A 22,497-nucleotide genomic window follows, 5' to 3' on the forward strand; every position below is an offset into this window, starting at 1 on the left:
GAATTGTAGGCCTGCACCACTGTCCAGCTAATAATGCCTTTTATAAATCTGAAACTATCTTATTAAAGTCTATGTTCAAAGACATAATATTTAGAATATTGTTTTCTTCTATGGAATTTTAGAAGATACTTAAAAAAAAAAAAAATGCAAGAAGAGCCTAGAGACCTCTGGGCTTCTCTGCCAGTGGTTAGTTCTTTGAGAGACAAAGTCTTCCAGTCACAAGCACCCTGTAACAGTCTTCGGCTCTCTCGATGGCCTCAGGGACTGAAGGTCGTCAGGTATCACAGTGAATCTCCAACGCCAGCCCCCTGCACCACGGCAGTGCAGGCTCATCACTGAGCCCCCTGGACCCGCAGTGGCAATGGGAGTACTGAACTGAGCCACTGTCACCCAGCAACTTCCAATAATCTACCCCGAAAGGAAGAGCTTCAGGGAAGGGGAGGGAAAGTCACCTGGGTATTACCAGGGGACTGTCAGGCACGCTGGGCATCAGAGGACACTGTTTCAGAGAGCATGGTGTCTACTAGACACTCCAACTGGTAGTAGACATCATGTCTCCATTCCACCTTCCTCTAACCTGATATACCTCTCATGCAAAAAGCACTTACTTGTTCTCAAGGATGTGTAAAATCCACGTTAAAAGGCTATAGTCCCGTATGATTTCATAGGCAGATCTGGCAACTTGGGCAGCATTCTGTAGAATTTCCAGGATCCAATTCTGAAAATCCAAAACAAAATGATACTCCTTAGTGGAAGAACCAAACTTACTTATCAAAGGCATGCTCCAAATGAAGGCTGCTTTGCTAAATCTGTCATAGTATGGCTGTGAAGGAAAGTATCCTTCCCCACCACTGACAGCCAGAGGAAAGGCTTCCAGCAACTGGTAGGCTGGGAAGAGCCCCACTTCAACAAACCCATCATAAGGAACCAACCACAAGCAAAGATGGAGCCAAGAAACCACACAGACCAGATATGCAGCAGCCCAGTGGGGGAAGGAATGTGGGCCCATCTCCAGCCCAGCTCTGAGCCACTGGAGCCTACTCTGCCCTTCTGTTTCATTACCTGGAAAGGGGGCCATTAAGATGGGACTGCCCCTGAAATACTCAATAGTGCCTCAGAATTCTCATATGCCAAAACAAAGTAAAAGGCCACTGTATTCAAATTCTGCTTATTCCAACATGTTTCTTAATCCTGACTTACTCCTATTCAGCTACATTTCACAAAATACCAGAAACAAAAGCCAACTTGCTAGGAATTAATGGAAATGCCAAAGCCTTTTTCTACCTATTTCCTAAAAAACACATTTGTCAGCTCTTGGTTCCAGGAAATGAAGTCTAAGGTCAGATTCCAAATTAGCTAGGGGAGGCAGGCAGTTAAGACTCCCAATTCTCCTTTCCTTACAAGTTTTGATGCTTCTGAGCACTAAGTGAAATCCTGGTGGCTTGAGGGCACCTCTGTCACTTATGTGGGGTAATTTGTTCCTAAGCTCTTGGCCAGCTCCACAGGCTCATGATTACTGATTGGTCCCTTTCTTATGAAAGCAAAATAAAAGGCATCCCTATCAGTCAAGAGCACAGCGAGAGGGAGGCAATGGAAAGCATTTCATCAGGGGAGAAATGATACTGGGCATCCCACCCTGCGCATGAGTGAATTAGCCTACACTACATGCAGGCAGCAGGATGGGCGTCAATGGAACCTCATTTTCCTCACTTCAAAGCCAGGCTCAGGGCAGTCACATCCACACTTGGGTTAGAATTCACAAGGACTTGGCTTCCAAATAAAACCACAAAACAGAGCAGACCTTTCTGTCTCAAATAATCATACAGAATTAGCTCACCTGTGCCACTTCGTCACACAGCGGGCTGCTGAAGAAGGTCAGGATAATGTGGAAGACCCCTCGCCGGGCACAAAGCTCATAGCAGTTTTTGTCGCGAATCCCCTGCCGCAGAATCCCAAACACCCATTCCTGTTCGGTTTTTTGCTATAACCCAGGCAAATGAGAAAGCATCATTAACTAAATTAAAGTCCCTTTATCTGACAACCCTTCAAACACCACTGTTTTCAAGTGGTGGCGAAGACTGCCATAGAAGCCCTGGCCTCTGTTTCTGATTATATATTAAAACCCTTAGTCTCGTCCCTGATTCCACTGCTTCAGGTCAGGAATAAAGGACCAGGTCAGTTCAAACACCAAGCTGTCTTTGGTCAGGCAGGGGGCTCCACATAAAGATACTTTTATTTAACCCAGGCATTCACCAAGGAAATCCCAGGAGAATGTGGGAAGAGTCAGGACTGACAGAGAGTGTTAAGGGTTCAAGAAGCATGATCAGTGCGTGGGACAGGAGCCCCATCTACGCAGAAGCCCATGTGAACAGCTCCTTTTTGTGACCTTGTTTGTGCAATCATCTCAGCTGTGTGGGAAATGGTATTAATGAGGAAAACACCAGAAAAATAACAGTGACTGAGTGATACAGTTCAGGAGTCTCTGGGAGCTTTGAAAGCATTACCTCAAAGTCAGAGCTGTAGAAGAACTGGTAGAAGCCCGGCACTTTGTCCATGTTCAAGTACTCATGTGACAGCAGGAACTTGCTGATCTTCCAGTACATGTGTTCCTCTGAGAATAGGCAAGATAGTCACTGACTGCAGGTGTCAATAGGACACCTTGAGGCTGGCAGAGCACGGGAGGCAGGTGCTCTGGGTATTAGCCATGAGGCCCTGTCCCCAGGGAGCTTTTCTACCCTTGTCCAGAATACTGGTTCTTGAGAATTAGAATACAGCTGGCACCTGATGTTGCAACCGCACATGGGCTTTCCCTTGTGGTTCAGAACCATTGCTGGACCTGGCCACAGGACTGACATCACACCCATCAGCCCACTCTCCTCTGCTTCCCACAGAGAAGACCTGCCTCAGGAAGGGAGCCTCAGTTCAAGAACACAGGCAGAGGTGAGACCCTCCTCCCGCTACAGCCTGAGCCAGCTCAGCATCTGCTGCCTGCAGGTCCCACCTCAACCTGAGTGCTGAGTGGGACAGCTATACCCGGGTGCCACACACTGGATGGGAGGTGGGGACTACAAACATCATGGTCTCTGCTGTATTTTCTCATAATAGGACCTTTAAAATCTACAAATTATTTTTAATTATATTTCTTCTTCCTCAAATTTGTAAGGCAGGGAAAAACCATGTCATAAAAATTACATAGGATTGAGGGCTGGGGTCGTAGCCCAGTAGAAAAGTGCTTGCCTAGCCTGTGTGAGGTACTGGGTTCAATTCTCAGTACCACATACAAATAAAATAAAAGTCCATCAGCAACTAAAAAATATTTTAAAAAATTACTTAGGAGGAAATGAAAATCAGATCTGAATTCTAAGAGCAGCCTGACTACAAGCTAACTGTGGTCTTGGACACACTACTCAACCTTGGGGGCCTCAGCTGGTGTGAGGGTGGTGGCATCAGCTGGGGGGCTGTTTTCTCATCTGAGATACAACCATCTATGCTAAAAGAACCCTGCAGTCCTCAATCGTACCAGCATTCCACCATTTTTTCTCAATAATGGCAAAACAAAGACATGTGATGAATTAAGGTTTCTTGCTCACAGTGGAGGAGCCCCGCTTCCCTGTGGGTAACACTGGAGCTGTGTTCTAATAACCCAGTGACACGTGCACAGTGACTCCATGCTTTCCAGCTAGGGATCCCTAAGCCACTCTGCGTTCTCCTAAGCAGGGACCAGTGAGGACCAAGAGCAGTGGCCAACCTGATGGGAGGCACTGTGCCAGGCAGCCTGTGAAGGCTCTGGGGTGTCACCTGCACAGTGATCCTAGAGGTGTAGCAGTGGTGCTACTATCACCCTGCTTCAGAGTGAAGACACCGAGGCAGGAAGGGGCCCAAGGCATCCTAGCTCAAGTCCAAGCTCTCAGCCCCCAGCTTAGTCCCTAATATTTTGGTCACATTCAGGGATGCTGTGATTTCCTGGGTTTTATTTGCTTTTACCAGTTTTATATAACATGCAAATGTGAGTCCATACTCCTTGCCCCCATCATACACACTGTTCTGCATCTTTTTTTTTTCCATTTAGTTTTTTCTGGATCTAGTCCTACAGAGTTTCAACACTTATTTTCTGTCTACTACTGATGGGTGTTACGATGGCTCCCAGTTCTTCACTATTACAATTCTTCACTATTACAGGCTCTGAATGACCTTGAACATGTCATTTCTCATAGATATGTGACTGATTACACCCGTGGGATAAATCCCAGATGCAAACTTGCTCAATCTCCAATTTTCAATTTCTCTCCAACCAGATTATATCAGGGGTACCTGGTTTCAAAATCTGCAGGGCTGCCTTGGCAATGAAGAGAGCCAAGGTAAAAGTGAGTCTCATGTTCGGGGTTCGAATACCATTCCGGACCACATCCAACAGGTAAAGCAGCTGAAAGATAGGGTAGAGCGGGGTGGGGTGGGGGGAGCACTTTCAGAACTGTGACTCTGTAGCTGAACCACCACTGTGCAGGCGTGCCTGCTCCTCCCACCCCAGGGACACAAAGGATGCAGTTCACAGCACAGGACACCAGCTTGCTACCATTTTAGGGACATGTTTTGCTTTTCACCTTCTTTCAGGAGGCAAGCCCATGCCCAATGGCAGAGATAAGGCCAGGCACTGTATCCCGAGAGGCCAATCTGCTCTTGGTCCTCTCCTAGCACAGGGCACAGATTTTTGAGGGTCAGAAATCTTCATCACTGAGTTTAGACCAAAGAAATGCTCAACAGAAACCAAGCATCTGTCTACCTACAGGAAGAGCCATTGTAAGGGGGAAACCTTGCTCTTACTCCCCAGGAGATGAGGCTCAAAGGCAGCTTCCTGTATCACCTCCTAGAGGCAAAAGTCTAGTTCCTCAGCAAATCTCCCAGCAACATACCTGTTCCAGTAAATATTCCTACCAGACCCAGCAGACAGCCAGCTAGCTCTCTGACATCTGCCAGGCCCATCCTCCTCCCATAGGCTTGTCCCCATTTCCTACTCACCTGGGACTGCTCCCTGAACCGAGCACCCTCCAGATGTGAGTAGTAGGCCGCCAGGACGGAATAAGCTGCAGCTCGCATCTGGGGGTCATAGCTACTGAGGGCTGCCACAGTTAGGCCCAGAGCATTTGAATCCAAAAATTTTCGACAGTCCACCACAAATTCTACAGGAAAACAAAATACTACACTAAACATACAACAGGATTTTATGATTCTTATTCTTTTCTGCATCTTACCAATCTCAGCTACATGTGCTGAATGTAAGCAAGAAAATCTTTCTCTGGCTCCCTAACAGCTGCAGAGTTGGATTAAAAAATATCTTCCTTTTTGTGGCAATAACTGCCATGTCTTCAGTTTCTAAGAGCCTGCAAATCCTCACTGGGGTTATTTCACTTTCTCCCATGAACATCCCATGAGCTGGAAAGGAACAGAGGAATGCTGAGACCCAGGGCTAAGTGCTCAGCCAAGAGCCGGGGCCTTGACTGGGGATCTGCAGCCAGCTCCCCATGTCTGCCTGTTCAGCCCACAGCCATGGTGTTACTAACTGCAAGCACCACCTAGGAAATACAGAAGGGAAGGGAAGCTGGGAAATGTAGCCAGTATAAGCCAGTTGGACCTGGCCCATCAATTTTCCAAAGGATTAATTAAGCTAGATTCGCTCTGCAACCCTTATTCATTCTTCAAACAAACTAAAAAAAATCTCTCAGAAGACTGATTCACCATACTTGAGTAACAGCTATAGCCAGAAGAGCCTTCTGGCTGGTATCTGTGAGGCCTGGAGATGCTCCTACTGCTCTAGACGAGGACAAGACTCAAAGTGGATCAGATATGCAGAGGACCTTACCACAATGTTCAGAATACTTTAATAAGAACCCAGGCCTTTTTACAAAACAAATTCTGTCAAGAAGGACTTGGAATAGAGATAGGTCACTTTGTTAAAAAATGATTTATCTGAGCTGGGTGCAGTGATGCATGCCTACAATCCCAGCAACTTGGGAGGCTAAGGCAGGAGAATTGCAAGTTCCAGACCAGCCTGAGCAACTTAGCAAGAACCTGTCTCAAGATAAGATAAAATAAAATAAAAGGTCTGGGGATGTAGCTCAGTGATATAGCACTTGCCTAGCATACTTGAGACCCTGGGTTCAAACCCCAGTGCCACAAACACATACATAAAATTAACCTAGCCATGATAATTATCCATAAAGATGTTATGATGTTCTTTAGAGTGAGTAACCAGTAACCTAGTTAGGAAATAAATGCAAGCCAAATGAAATGACTGCTCTAAACTGGTAATCTTGTAATATACTACCAGTAGAAGATACACCATTAATAGCATTTTTAAAAAACAGGGAGACTATTAGAGGGCAGATGGATCACGTTAAATATAGGATATAAAAACACAAACCATGTTTCTAGGGATGTAAACTATAATGTTTGAGATGAAAATGTACTGAATGGTCCACTGAATTAGATACTATGGAAAATAAAAAGGCCTGTGACTCAGAAGACAGTAATAATAGAACTATCCAAACTAAATCACAGACAGAACAGCATTTTAAAAACCATGATGAAGAGAACATCCCTGAGCTGTGGGGCAATCTAAGCAGCCCAAACTTCCATATTTGACAAGACCTATACCCACACAGGGCCAAGAGGCTCAAGGAACCCCAAGCACAAGAAACAAACAAACAAAAAATCCTATCCAAGCATATCTTAATCAAATTGCTTGAGACCAGTGATGAAAAAAGATCTTAAAAGCAGATACACAACACACAGAAAAAAGGGAAGAAAAATGGCAGATGATTATTGTTAGCAACACTGTGTGACCCAGAAATCAGTGGAACAACATCTTTCAAGTACTGCACAAAAAAAGCCTATTAAACTAGAATTCTATTCCCTTTGAAAATCTTTCAAAAGTTTTTTTTTTTTCAGATATAAAAAAGCTAAAAGACTTGATCACTAGCAGACTTGAACTACAAGAATTCTTAACTGAAGTATTTCAGACAGAAGTAGAATTATATCAAATAGAAATGTGGATCTACATCAAGGACTACAGAGAACAAAAAAATGGTAAAAATGGCACCTATAGGAAGGGAGACTATTAGAGAAGAGGAAGGAGCAGGGGGAGGAGGGAGGGCAGGAAAGTGACTGAAGTATGTCTACGCATGTATGAATATGCCACAATGAAACCCATTATTCTGTATAATTAATATGCACTAATAAAAGAATTGACGGCCATGTGGTGAATACAAACAAGTAAATCTCTTCAAAAAATAATGAGGCAAAAATAGTAATCTATTGTGAGGTTTATAGATATTGAAATACAGTGTGTGGTAAGAATAGCACAAAAGCCAAAAGGGAATAATGGGTTCATACCATTATAAGGATCTCACACCATGTCCAAAGTGGAATCATCTCCACAGCAGGTAAATGGCAATAAATTAAAGACGTGTAATAAGAATCCTAAAGCAACCACTATACACACACACACACACACACACGCTAAAAATCAACAAAGAAGGTAAAACAGAGTCAGATCATAATCTCATTAAATATAACTGGTGAATATATTCCAATTAAAAGGCAGAGATGGACAGATCAGGAAAGAAGCAGAATTCCAGTGCAGATTGCCTACCAAAGCCCACTTTTAACATCAAGACACAGATAAAAACTGAAAGAATGGAAAAGGACTTGTGGGTTCCAATGGCTGATGGATTCAATTTCTTAATTTCTCACAACTGATTACTTTTGATGGGGAAGGAAAGCCCAAAAGCTTTAAAAACACCAAATTAGATTTAAATTGTTTTGGAAAAGAAGAGTTGTGTTTGAGAGATACCTACATACCTACATAACAAATACTATACACAGAATATATTTGGAAAAGAAGTCTAAACATTTAATGTTACATTCACTAAAATGAGCTGGTACTCAGCTGGCTGGGATATTTTTAGTAATTGCTGACATTCTGAGACAAATGAATTTTCCACATGTTCATAAGGAAAAATCAATTTCATATTTCATAATCATCTCTGCTACTTTATGGAAGCTTTGGCTTTGTAACACTTAGGGTTGCCCTTGGGATGCTGAAAATATAATAGGCTATTTAAAAATAGTTATAAATGTCACTCTGTTTGAAGAACTTCATGAATAGCAATTTGGCCTTCGGACCAACAGACCTTCAGAGAATGGCTTAACTGGAATGATTATCCAGGATTAAATCCGGAAGTCTCCCTCAAGCCTCTTCTTACAGGACTCCCCACCACGTGCACTGTGGGGTAGGACTCCGTATTGGTCATCTGGTGACAAGGTTTAGAACAAGTGACCTTCCTGTGCTGGCTGCTTTGTGAACTATGAGCTAAAGATTTCAGATCTCTTCCGTTGAGGACCAGACTTAGCCGTGGAGAAAGTGTTTGTCACTGCCATTACCAACAGCCTTGATTGGCTCCATTTCTTGGTCAAGGGCTTAAGGTTAAGAACATAGGTTCCCATTTGCAGCAAAGGGTTGAAAATAGAGCTGTGAGTTGTGGTTTCTCTCTGACTGACAGGACACGTGAAGACTCACCATATACCCAAGTTGGGCCTTCAAGAAGCTCAGCAATCCCTGGGCCAGGTGGGAAGTACAAACACACTGTGGGGGCCTTCTTCATACAGCTTGGTGATTCTCATGGATGTGATGGGGGATAAAGGAAGCCTGGCACCAGAGAATGTACCATGAATGATGCCATTTATGTAAAGTCCAAATATGGGCAAGAAGGGGCTTGAGGAGCTACCCACTATGCTTTATGTCTTTTTAAAAAATTTTTTAGTTGTAAATGGACATAGTACTTTTATTTATTTATTTTTATGTGGTACTGAGATCAAACCCAATGCCTAGATAAGCGCTCTACCACTGAGCCACAACCCCAGCCCTAGGCTTTATTTCTTGATTTGGCTGGTGGCTTCACCAAAACAACTGTGTGTCACAGCTTAACTGATTTTAGTGCTGGAACTTTCCTCTCCCAATGAATTGTCTTGTTGTTGGGGTGGTTTGTTTTTATTAGCAGCCAATGAAATCTGTTTAAGTCACCAGGCATCCATTTTTTGCTGAGGACATGAAGTCCAGCGCAACACCTCATAAACCTACCTTTGGAGGGTATTTTGGTTTTCGTTGTATACATTTCCTTTTCCACCTCTATGCTTTTTGAAATGTTCTACTTCAAGGTGAATTTTAATACCACCAGTATTTTGAGTTACTGAAAATACTTTTCAGGATGAGGACTAATGTGCTTTGCAGTTTTTTAAGAACTATATTATAGCAGTAAGATTTAAAATAGTCTGTATCGGGAGACTTAAAGGTAAGGAGATGGGTGACTGGTACATCTCCCCTCAAAAAAGGCTCCCAGGCTCCCAGGATCTGCCCCTTACCACATAAAAAGGAAGTAAGTATTCAAGACTTAGGGAAAAATACCCAACTGATTTTACTGTTAAATATTTTCCTAAGAATTAAATATTCTAAGAGTTCTATTGTGAAGCAGGGGAAGAGACCAAATGATTTGTTCTAATTTTCTCCAGTTACAATGGCCAACAAACTCATATTTTTACACTGTGGAAAATTTACTTCCATGTGTGATGAAGAACAGACCTGGATGGCACCATCAAGGCACAGAGAGACAGCGGATCTGCCTCAGTGAGCCTACTGCCCGTGCCTACCTGGGCAATGAGGACACCCATCTGCTATCACCCTTTCTGACATTTGTACAAAATACCCCGTTCGCTTGCAAATAAAATCCAGCTTCAGGAACAGGACTGTGCTCTTCAAGGGGAGCTAGTGCCAGCCACAAAGAGCCACTAATGGGGAATCTCATTGAAAAGCCAGCCTCCTTTGATCCCTTTAAAAGGGTTACAAAGGGCAATGGTAGAGGTTTAGCACAACTGTCCACAGGTAGGAGCTTTTGTGTATAAAAAGAAAACTTTCAAGTTTAAAAAAGGGGAAAGTACCACAGACAGTGGGGGCATGGTCTCCCTAGTCCACCCAATGTATACAGCTATGAGGCCCCCGCCCCCTTCAAGGAACCCCTCCACATACCAGCAGGCCTCCAAGGCACCCCCATACCTCCCAGGTGCTGAGGGTCCCTGGAATGTTGTTCCGCCTCCTACATCCGAGGGATGAACTGAAAAAGCAGCAACCAGAAGTGCCAACAGGCACTAACCACAAAAGCCTCCTCTCTGGAGCCAAGACTAGAAAGGGGCAGACAACACAGGACCTGACTTGCAGTCAGACACCTCACTGTGTTCTGAACCACACGAGCAAACTCAGAGTGGGGTGCCTGGACTTCAGCCCTGTTAGGCTATGAGGAGGGGCCCCAATTTCCCTCCTGAGACAGCATCCAAGAAGCCCTCGCATCCCTACTGGGGTGTCACAGGAAGCCCAGTGGAGAGCAAGGAACCCCCGCCCCCACTGCCAGCTTTGACAAGGCCCTTACCTGGTGTTAGTAATAGCCACCTCTCCCCGGCCTCTCAGGACAGTTCCCAGGAGGCCTCGTGGGCAGAGGGGCTCCTACTGCAGCCCAGCAGGAAATGGGGAAAGGAGACATTTTCAACAAATGGGGGCTGAACAACTGGACATCAGCGACAAACGAACCAACCTGGACCTGAACTTCATGCCTCAAATAGACCCTGGAATTAAAAAGAATAAATCTATCTAATTTAGAGAAAACTTCTGTTCTATCAAAGACCTTGTTTCGAGGATGAAGAGATAAGCTGACACATATCCTTCTGTGGACTAACACTACATCAAAAATACATAAAGAAACCTCAAAACACAACCAACACACAATCTCATTACAAAATGGACAAAAGAAATGGGTGCACATTTCAAAGAGAAACTCTTGGTGTTTTTTAACTTGGGAAGTTCAACTCATCTTTGCTAATAGGTGTTCAGCATTCTCAAGGTGTTCACAGTTTTTCAGTTATCTGTGGTCAACCACTGTCTATAAGTACTAAATGGAAAGTTCCAGAAATAAGCAATTCACAAGTCTTAAACTGCAGGCTGCTATCAGCAGCATGATAAAATTATACGCATGTCAGGCCCAGAATGTGAATCATCCCTGCCTCCTGCAGGTCACTTAGTAATCATTTCTATTATCAAGACTGTCATTGTGTCATAGTGCTTGCGTTCAAGTAACCTTTATTTTACTTAATAATGATCCCAAAGAGCAAGAGAAGTGATGTTGGCAATTCAGACATGTCAGAGGCCACAAAGTGGCAGTTTTTAACTTAAGGCAAGAAAATAAATTCTATGCTGAGGTTGCTAAAATCTATGGTAAGCTATTGTGGACTGCTTACTGCAAGTGATTTATCACAAACTTTCTGTATGCATTGGAAATAACAGAACATATAGGGTTTGCAACTATCTGTGGTTTCAGGCATTCACTGGGGGTCTTGGAAGATATCTCCCCAGTAAGGGGGACTATTATATACATACATATTTTCACTCCCCATCACCCATTTATCCATAAAGACTGTCCGCCTCAGGCTTCTGGGCATAAAATGCAACTCTCAAAATACACTTAAGCCAAAACCAAGTCAACCTCAGCAGACTCTAACTCAAGCATAAAAACTCTAGTTTCTGTTGGCATTTGACCACTATCTAGTAAAAGTTCAGAAAATGCTCATCATTAGGAATTAGGAAAACATTAAGGAAGAAGGGACACCCTTGGTTTTAAAGATAAATATACATTTTTCTAAAAACCACTCTATATTCAAAACGTGAGAATTGTGACTGTTATGGTTTAAACATGAAGTGTCCCCCCCAAAATGAATGTGTAAGAGCATCATTTTCAGGTGAAATGATTAGATTATGAAACTTATAAAGTAATCAGTGGACCGATCCACCAATATACATGAACTAGGCAGTAACTGGGTAACTGTAGGCAGGTAGAGTATGGCTAGAGGAAGCAGGTCACTGGCGGGTGTGCCTTTGGGTTTATATTTTGCTCCTGATGAGCAGAGCTCTCTCTCCGCTTCCTGGTTTCCATGTCCTGAGCTGATTTCCTCCACCATGCCGTCCCAACATGATGCTCTTCTCCAGAACTATGGAGTTGGCTAACCATGGACCTCTGAAATTGTGAGCCAAAAGGATATTCCTCTTTTTAGTTATTATTGTCAGGTCTTTTGGTCACAGCAATGAAAAGATGACTATAACAGTGACTTTGCTAAAAATCACTGGAATGAAAAGGTGAGAAGACAACGGAAGACCATGAAAGAACAGTCAAGATCTCAAGATTCAGACCTTAAACCTGGAATTATGGCAACGATTGACATTGTCATTTGACCCCAGGAGCCCACACAGCAGCCAGGCATCCATGAGGGAGGCTGCATTTACCTGGCCTGGTCAGTTCACTGAAGAGATGAAGGAGAAAGCAGGGGTCATAAAGGCCATTGAGATCCACCTTCACACTCTTGTCTTTAAACACTGATTCCTGTGAGTCCTGAAATAGCCAAAACCAATAAAAATGCATGACTCAACCTCATAAATGTATCAGCATGTCAATGTTAACCCACTGTTATCAAAGCTCAAATTATTTTGAATATTTAAGAGCTTAAAGCAGAAGAGATTCTATAAAAAGCAATGCTTACATATGAAACATATTATGATCTTTAGAATTTGCTTCAAATAAGTTTGTGGGGGAGGGGAATAAATGATACAAGGTAGCCAGTCTGGGTGAGGCGTACCTGGGGCCCAGTCCGTTCTGTACACAGTTGGGCTTTTACTTAATAAAAAGTTAATAAGAAAGACAAAGCTGAGGGTGTAGAGGGAGCCCTGGGAGAGGAAGGGGCAGAAGGCAAAAGCCGAACCTCAGGAGGCAGCAGCCTTCGGTTCAAGGGGAAGTGCAGGATGGTCTGCATCATCCGGTCCCGATCCAGCAGGCGAAGAATATCCCCAACGCTGGGTTGCTGCCACAGCGACTTTCCCAGGCTCCGGCATGTCTTGTGATGTTCCACGGCTGCTGGGCCCCACAGCAGCACCCTAGAGCCAGAAAGGGGAGTGCAGACTGGTCACAGGGACTCAGTAGGAACAGCACTTTATGACACCATCCTAAGCACTTCATGTACATTAATTCACACAATCTGCACGATGCCCCCATGGAAGGCAGTGCTATCACCCCCTTGTGAAAACAGGAAAAAGAGGCAGAAGATTAGGAAAGATGCTTGGTTGGTTACCTCCCAGCTGGCAAGTGGCAGAGCCAGGATTCAAACTTGGGGAGCCTGGCTGCAGAGCCCCAGTTACACCAAAGGCAGAATCCTGAACTCCTTCTGCCCACAGGCCACGAGTGAACAGGTCTGCCTGCATAAGACTTTTAGACTGCCCCACCTGGAGTGTCCATCACAGGTATGTCATGCACACCATGCATGCCACAAACCCCCACTGCAACTGCCCAGAGAGGGCCCCCAAGGCCTTCTGCCAAGAAAATGACAGGCCTCTCTCTCCTCACCCCCACCTCCCAATTTTCCTTCTTACCCTATCTACCTTCTGGATGGACCTACTACTGTCAGGATGCTCCTAAAGCCAGCTCTGAGGAGGGCCACTTCCCTGCTCTGAAATGTCAATCAGCTTTCTGCCATCTCCTGGATGGAGACAGTACTTTGGGGAACTAGAAGTGCTTTTATGTTCCTCAGCTCCATGGAGCCCCATGAGCTCACTTCCTTCCTTCACACTCTCCTGAGAGCTGAAGGGAGGCTCTCATAACCTAAGCTAGCTGTCACTGCTGCACAGCCTCACCTGCCCTTCTTGGCTCTCTGAGTTCAAGGGTGATCTGAGACAACACGGACAGTTAGAAGGGCTCTTTCTTCATGGTAATGAGATTTATGTCTGATTTGCCCTCCTCTCTCACTCAGGTACACAGGGACTGTTCCGTTCCAGGAGAGGTACAAATGACAGAGTACCAACCCCAAGGTGAGAAGGGAAGGGGCCAGTGCACAAGGGGAAGAATGGGTCTCTACATAAGACCTGGGTATTCTTGACAGAATGTCGCTCTTTCTTTGGGATGGTGGCAGCTTCTGAGCTAATACAGCTTTCAACTTTAAGCAAAGTGAAGCAGCTCCTGGGAGCCCAGGATATACAGACAGAGGAAGAGTGACAGATAGGGGCAGAGGGTACAGAGAGACACTTGCAGGAATGGGCAAACAGAACAGACCTAATGTTCAGGCAGCCCTCTTCACTCTTCTCCCCAAACCCCATCATATGTCATTCTACTTAAAGAGAAGCATGAAGAGAAAGATTTCCATAAAAATTAATCACATGAGACCTCTTAGTCAGGAGTGTGTCTAGGGGCGGGTCCTCCACTAACAGGCACCATCGGTCAGCGGGGGAGGCCCACCAGCAGACCCAAGGCAAGGCCAAGCCTTGCCTGAGTAGCTCGTGCTGGAGTTGTGCATGAGCTAGAGGATCTGTCTCCGTCACCCTGAACTGAGAATTGAAAACCAATGAGAAAACTCTCAAGCCTGGGATTTGCTGTGTGGAGAGGCAGCTGCACCATCAAGGCCAATGCCCTCAGTGCCTGCTGGTCCCAGCACACGCAGGCTCCGTCACTCACCTGAAACTAATGAGGCTGAGCTTGTTCTGTTCATACGCCCGGAGGAGAAGTAAAATCTTCTGATCTGGAAGTCAATGAGGCTCCCTTTAGGAAGCTGAGCTCCTTAAACACACCATGGGATACACCCCACCAGTTCTCAACCCTTACCCAAAATGCTGAGGGTGGCCCTGTAGGCCCCAAGAAGCACGGCAAAGTGGCTGCTCTCACAGACAGAGGGGCACATCCTCACCACGGTCGCCATCAGGTCCACCAGCGCTTCTGGAAGAGAAACACCAAAATGCTCAGCCCTGCAGAGACACATACATTCAGCACAGGAGTAGGGGAGGGCACATTCCAGGGAACATCAAAATGCCTGAAACAGCCCCCGAATGATTCTGGGATTTGGACCACTGTCCAGTCCCTTTCCTGTTTTGTAAAATAAACACATCTTCATAGTAGCTGTATCCCTAGATCTTTGACAAGGCTGAGGACCAGTCTCTGTTCATGCCCCCTGCACAATTTTAAGCCACCCAAGATTTTTAAATCCAAGCATTTTCCCCTATGGTTCTTGTTAAGGTTTGGCTATGATGTGTCTCCCAAGAGCTCCTGTTAATGCAGGAATATTCAGGGGCAACCTGATTACATAATGAGAGTTGTGACCAAATCAGTCCATCCTAGTTTGAATGAACTGGCTGGGTGGTAACGCAGGTGGAGAAGGTGGGTCACAGAGGGTATGCCCCAGAAAAGGTGGATTTTTTTTTCCTGTGGGTCCTTCTCTTTCAACTTCCACACCCTTCCTCCATGATATGCTGCCTCAACTTGGGCTCAAAGCAATGGAGTCAGACCAGCATGGACTCAATCTCCAATGTCATGAGCCAAAATAAACTTATCCTCCTCTAAGTTGTTCTTGTTGGGTATTTTTGTCACAGAGATGAAAGGCTAAATGACACAATTATGCTACCAAAATCTATATTATTTCTATTCCTGCTTCAATAAAGGGCACAACCCTTTTTAATGTATCTATTACCTATCATTTGGGTGACAATTATCTTCCACCCTGCAGTTCATTACTGACTGCCCCTGTGGAGATTTCCAATGATCTGAGGTGTTGATTTTGCTTCTCTAAATATTCAGTGTGGCTTTGAGGGGACAGGGACTGTCAGACATCTTTTTGGACATCCTCCATAGCCAAAACCACACTTGGGACTCATGGGCATAAAGTAGCTGCTTCATCAATAAAGCCTGGCTTTAGAAGAACTGCACAACAGTAAACTGCCAAGGAGCAGGTTTCAGCCCTTCTCCCTTGGTAAGTTTCAATCTTTCCATTAAGAAAATTCACACAACTAATCAATTTCTCTCAGGTTAGAGACCCACACCCCTCACCTTCCCTAACTCCCAGACACTAACACTGGCGCATAATACAGTACACGACCCCTTAAGCCTGATGAGGCCTTTAAAACAGGTCTCACTGTTGTCTGAACTTATGGCAGCAGTATTTCTTTACTCTGGATTTGACAGAAACAAGATATTCTACTGCCATTTTCGTAATACTTGTTTAGCTTTGAAAACCAGTGGGAGAGAAGTTTTGATGACACAGGAAATAAAAGCTGCAACTGAACTGGGAAGGCTGTGTGAGAGTCACCTTTTACTTGACTGTCTGGGTTTCCTTCTTCCTCAGATGTCAGCAGTGTTGGCAAAAACAGAGAATGCTGGGTGAGCATCATGTGGACCACCGGGAGCTGGATGAGCTTGGTGTGCACAGTGCTCTCCGGGCCATACAGGAGCTGTGTGGCAGCACAGAGGGTCTGTAGGAAGGTGTGGTCCTGATAGCGAAACCTGGGAGGCCAGGGTAAAAGGGAAAGAGTTTCAAGTTAGGGAAGTGTATTCTACAGGAAACTATCTTTTTTTTCCTCAAAATTCTAGTAAGATTTTCAAACACAGCACAAAGTTGAGAATGTCACAGTGGATGTGCACATACCCATCACCTGGGTTCTACCTCTACCACGGCATCATCCTTGCTAGCTAGCCTTGTTTCTCACTGTCCACCACCACACAGAGACGCTTCGGAAAACAAGGTGGGACACAGTGCGTTTACAGCCTGCACCACTGATGACAGGGACACGCTCTGAGAACTGTTACTATTAGACAGTTTTTGTCATTGCACAAGCATCGCGAGTGTGCTTACTCAGACAGCTACTACATCACTAGGAGAAACAATCTCATATGGAACGCCATCGTATATAGGCCCATTAGTGACCAAAATGTCTTATGTGGCATAGGACCCAATTTTCTTTATGACATAAACACCAAACAAACTTCCTGTTTAGTTGAAACACCAGGAGGCAGTGGAAGAGCTGGGCCTGAGGAGAGAAACCGAGTGCTGCCCAGCCCACCCTGCCAGCCAGGCCTCTCGCTTGCTTCCTTCCTGTTGGCTACTCAGGCTGGAAACTATGACTTAAATCCTTCAAAACCACTACAGAGACAGAATATCCATAATCTAGAAAAAAGCTTTTTTAGTTCTAAATGAATAATGTTAAGAATCAACTAATTGCCAGGCATGGTATAGCAGGCCTGTAACCCCAGCAGCTTGGGAGGCTGAAGCAGGAAGATTACAAGTTCAAGGCCAGCCTCAGCAATAAGTAAGCCAGGCCCTAAGGAACTCTGCCTCAAAATAAATAGATAGATAGACAGACAGATAGGACCGTGGATGTGGCTCAGTGGTTAAGTACCCTGGGTTTAATCTCTAGTACCAACCCCTGCCCCAAACGAAAAAAAAAAAAAGAATCAACTAAGTTAAGGTAGGCACTCCATACTCAAAAATTAACCAAAGTTGGAGAGAAAGCCATCACAACATAATGATCATCTATAGTTGTCATTAACCTGGACCCTCTTTCACTTCTTTCTCTCCTCTTGTGAGAGAGAGTTTTCTCTGACTAAAGTTAATGAATGATCAGGAAAATGAAAATTACAGGTATGGTACAGCATCATTTCACAACTATGTGACTGCCAAAAACTAAGGAGTCTGACCATGTCAAGTGTCAACAGGACATGAAAAATGGATTTACACCCACACTGCAGAGAGAGCAAATTCACTCAACTGTGGAAAGCAGTATGCACATCGAGGGACTCTGCAGGTGTGCCTACACTAACAGCCAGCGTGTCCTCCCAGCCACAGCAACATAAGATACATGTGCTAGTCTAGTCAGGATTCTAAGGGAGAGACTTGGGGAAACAGCCTAATGTCCGTTGGTAGAGGACGGGCTACATTAGTGCAGCATCTAAAGACAGTATACTACATAGCAATAAAAATGAATGACTTGGATCTACATGCATCAAGTTCAATAAATCAAAAACAACTGGGTGAAAGAAAAGACAGAAAAAGACATCTGTGTAAGATACTAAACACATAAAACATTACTAATAAAACATACACTGACATGTAGAATGTGAAAATACAAAATATACACGAACAAGACAAAGCACAGCCGAGAACAGTGGGGGAAGGGAGAGAAAATGAATTAGGACAAATTTAGTATAGGCATAAAAAACTGTCATCATGGATCAAATCTGGATGCTATTACTCTTTGCACGTTTTGGTATTTTAAAAATATCTCATTTTTCAAAATGTTGCTTCTTTCCTCATCATTAAAGTCACCCTGCGTGTCAACAGGCAAATCATTTCATTTCTCCAACCATCTTTATCTTTTAGCTCTAAAAATGAGGCAACACCTGCTCTTCCACTTGTATTATAACAAGCTATATAAGAGTTTTTTCATGATTAATGACATTCACACCTTTATAAATGATACCAAGTAAATAAAAAAATCAACTTACTTAAGTCCCTTTTTCACAAATTTCTGCCAAGTACCAGGATCAACTTCATTAAGTGCACGCTATGAATAAAGCAAGCAAGAAATATCATGAAACATCAACGTGTTTTAAAAATATTGAGAGAGGTTCTAGCTGTACAAGTTTTAGGAAGGCAGCTACCTCTCTGAGTCTGATTCCCCTTCTATAAAATATCTGACCAAAGAGTTGAAAAAGAGGAGCCCCGACTCCTCCCCTGCTATAAGTGTTTGATCCTTCCCAGCGGCTCCTGTTCTAGTCCCTTAAGGTCACTCTTGATGAGCACAAGATAGTTTAAGTTTGGGGGGGCAGAGAGGAGAACCTAAAATGTAGACTATGGATTGAAGTTAGGGCTTTCCAGTCAATATGAAACAGCTATCCAAATAACCTCAAAAGCACACAGGCTTCTGGTGCCTGGTGATGTTTTTTAACTTAAAACAAAAACAAAAACAAAAACAAAAACAACTCGTTATTTTCTGCTAGGAGTTCTGACATTTTATTAGCATGCTCCTCCTCACTGAATGGGGAAAGAAAAATTCCTGAGGCATCCTGCTAAGTTTATCTTAGTCTACCATTTCAAACAGCACTAAAGGATTTGCAGTTAGTCTTTAATTAAATAGCCAAGGAGAACCACTTGTGAGACTGGGTACATGCTGGACAAAGGGAAGAGGGACATGGAATTCAAAGATAGATGCTGGAACCAGAGAGACCAGTTAACAGCAGTGCATGCTTAGGCTGCTGCCTCGCTCCACCAACCTGGCCATGCTGTGGAGACTTTAGTGCCAGAACCAATGGAAGGAATCCCAGGGGCAGCTGGCACCTTGGTCAACTCCTACTCAGTACACAATAGACTTCACATTCCCACAATGGATGAGTCCAGAAAGCAGAAAGCATCATTTAACTGAAAGAAGCTACTCTACTCATCCCATTCTAAATATGTTCTCTCTGCTCCAGCAGTTCCTCTTTCAGGTATTCAACTGGACAAAAGCGATCAAATGTGCAAAGACATACCAAGCAAGATTCATCACATATGCTTTATGATAATACACTGTACTCTTCCTAACAGCAAAAACTGGAAAGCCACTCATAGGTGCAGCAATACATGTTGCTGTTCATCTACCTGGGAATGACCACTGTACCAAGACCAAGGTCAAGGCAGTGCTCAGTCACTGGCATGGGAAAGAAATTTCAAAATATGGTATTATGTTAAAAAACCAGACCAAGGGCTGGGGTTGTGGCTCAGCGGTAGATTTTGTGGGAACGAGCTGCCTAGCACAGGCGAGGCCCTGGGTTCAATCCTCAGCACCACATAAAAATAAATTAATTAAAGATATTGTGTCCAACTACAACTAAAAAAATAAATATTAAAAAAAAAAACAGACCAAACCAACAGCTAAAATACCAGGCTACATACAGCATGCACAATATGATTCTATGAAAACCTAAAATTACACTTAAGTTTTATCTCATGAGCACATACACGCACATAGATATATATATAGCAAGATCTCTGGAAGGATGTACACCTAACCTATAGTAGGATGGCCTCTAGGTAATGGGAGACTATTGATTTTCTTCTTTGTGTGTTTCACAATGCTTTATATTTATAATGAGTGTGTTTTAAATTTAGTTTTATAGTCACAAAACCAGTAATTCCAAATTTTCATGTGACTAGGGAAGGGGACGTAGGCATCATACAATGGAGAAGTACTCAGCAACAAAACATAACAGACTACTCATTCCTACAACAGACGAGTCCATACTATGCTGTATGATTTCAAGTCTATGACGATCTAAAACAGGCAAAATAATCTAATGCTGACAGAAATCAAGAGTGGTTGTTTCCACCAGATGTGGAGATGCATGCCTTAATCCCAGCTACTCAGGAGGACAAGGCAAGAGGATCACAAGTTTAAGCCCATCCTGAGCAACTTAGTGAGATCCTGTCTCAAAATAAAAATAAATAAAGAAAAAGGGTTAGGGGTATATATCTCAGTGGTAGAGTGCCCCTGTTTCCAACCCCAGTATTGGGGGTAAAAAAAGAGTGATGGCTTCAGAGGGAAGCACGTTTGGGGAAAAAGCTCAGGAATCATCCCCAAAATGAAAATCCTAGACAGGAGTGTGGGGTACACAGGTAATATGAACTATACTCAACAGTTGTGTATTTCATGATACATAAATAATATCTCAACTAAACAAGAGGGAAGGAAGGCCCAATCCAGTGCCTGTCCCATGGCTGGGCAGAGGGGAGGCCCATGAAGTTGGGCAGCACTCCCTTGGCTCCATGGCCAGTAGGCACTTCCTGCCTCCACGGCTCAGCTCTCCTGGTCTCAGGCATGATCCTCCCCTCTCAGCTCTGCCATGTTTGAGTTCCTTAAATTCACAAATCTGTGGCATAAATATTCATAGTTTCGTAAAGTAACTAAATAAGTACACAGCTTAATCTATGACCTAAAAATATATTTACCACATACTTGTTCATTATTACCGCTTTTCCTATAATTACTTTAAGTCTTAGATTCAGAGTTTAATCATGAGTCTAGGACTATTAACGCAATTTGATACCAAGCATCGAGAATAACTCATATACTTATGCTAAACTTTGGGATGTTAATTATTTCTTTGCAAAATATAGTATTTTTCGGAAAGGACACTTTGATAGAAGGGAACAATGACCAAATATTTCCTATTGTAATGAAAACTATCAACCCACAGACTCAACAGTTCATTGAACCCTAAGCACAAGAAACGTGAAGAAAACTGCATTAAGATGCATCATAATAAAATTGCTTTAAACCACATTTCAATAAAAATAAAAATAAAAATAAAGTCCTAGAGGGCTGCAAGTGTAGCTCTGTGGTAGAGCACCTGACTAGCATGCATGAGGTCCTAAGTTCAACCCCCAACCCGGGGGGGTGGGGAATCAGCCAGAGGAAAAATGATACAACAGGATGAAAAATAAAATTACAAACTAATATCCCTCATGTTCTCAGAAGCAAAAATACTTTATGGAATATATAAAACATTAAAATCAAATCACATGTATATAAAAAAGATAATGCATCATGATCAAGTATGTTCATCTCAGGAATGCCAGGTTGGTTAAACATTCGATACACAATTAATATAATTTACCTTATTAACAGAAAAACTAAAACAAAGAACTTACCAAAAATCTCAGTAGATACAAAAAAGCACTTGACAACATACAGCAGTTGCTCCTGATGTAAGACAGTTCATCAGTTCCAGGGCTGCCCATCTGCCACTCTGCCTGGACATGGCCCCTCTTATGTCCTACCATACTACTTGGCTGGAAATGTATCTGCAAAGCTTGGTTTATCTAGCTTACTGTCCCTTAAAGGTGTCATCAGGATTGTAAAAAATGACACCTACCAACAACTCGGTTAATCTGAGCAGCATCTGCCTCTCTTGCTCCTGGGTACTGGCATCACCTAGTTGGCTACCACTGAAGGACGCGAGCAGCCACTGCATACAGGACTCTAGCAGGGTCTTCCTCCAGGCACTCAGCTCTCCTGAGGACCCCTCCAGGGCTGTGGAGACCGCGTCTGCCATGAGCCAACTGTAGCAGGAGACCAGAGTTGCAGAGTTAGAGGATTTAATCCAACCTTGAAAAAACCTACAAGGGAACAATGCCCTGAATCCTGTTCCCCATCCTAGGGACCACAGGCTCCCCACAACTCTTAAACATCAAAGATGCACCATAATGTTCACAACCAACAGTATCAGCAGAGAAAAGGATATGTTTATGTCTAGACTTTATCTAGATCAGAGTCCCTCCAAGTAGGCACTGAGACATTTAAGGCCGGATAATTCCTTCTTGTAGAGGGCTATCCTGTGCATTACAACATATTTAGCAGTATCCCAGCCCCCTCTGCCCTCTGGATACCACACCCCTCACCCCAGCTGTGACAATAAACAAAGTCAGACATTGCCAACCAACCCCTGGTGGGAAATCACCACCAGTTCAGAAGCTCCCGGAGATGTGCCTGCTCCAGCATGGGCAGTCAGAAGGAGAGTTCTTGTCAGAACAGCTCCTCACCAACCAGCACAACAGGACAGCAGC

General features: G+C 43.8%; 1 protein-coding gene across 3 annotated transcripts in view; it reads right to left on the minus strand.

Annotated features, from left to right (window-relative positions):
* The window catches only part of Urb1 (URB1 ribosome biogenesis homolog), a 69,368-nt gene that overhangs the window by 4,957 nt on the left and 41,914 nt on the right, over positions 1-22,497 (minus strand). For all 3 annotated transcript variants that reach the window (XM_015478693.2, XM_048803567.1, XM_048803569.1), the window contains 12 exons: positions 21,807-21,993; positions 18,402-18,460; positions 16,210-16,403; positions 14,736-14,846; positions 14,589-14,652; positions 12,850-13,021; positions 12,377-12,482; positions 5,017-5,177; positions 4,312-4,423; positions 2,505-2,611; positions 1,838-1,981; positions 609-718 (listed from right to left, as the gene is read on the minus strand). In XM_015478693.2, the coding sequence (XP_015334179.1) occupies positions 609-718; positions 1,838-1,981; positions 2,505-2,611; positions 4,312-4,423; positions 5,017-5,177; positions 12,377-12,482; positions 12,850-13,021; positions 14,589-14,652; positions 14,736-14,846; positions 16,210-16,403; positions 18,402-18,460; positions 21,807-21,993 (1,527 nt within the window). The remainder of the gene's footprint in view (positions 1-608; positions 719-1,837; positions 1,982-2,504; positions 2,612-4,311; positions 4,424-5,016; positions 5,178-12,376; positions 12,483-12,849; positions 13,022-14,588; positions 14,653-14,735; positions 14,847-16,209; positions 16,404-18,401; positions 18,461-21,806; positions 21,994-22,497) is intronic.

Source organism: Marmota marmota, unplaced genomic scaffold (assembly GCF_001458135.2).
Source record: "Marmota marmota marmota unplaced genomic scaffold, marMar, whole genome shotgun sequence".
In the NCBI taxonomy this organism is placed as follows: domain Eukaryota; kingdom Metazoa; phylum Chordata; class Mammalia; order Rodentia; family Sciuridae; genus Marmota; species Marmota marmota.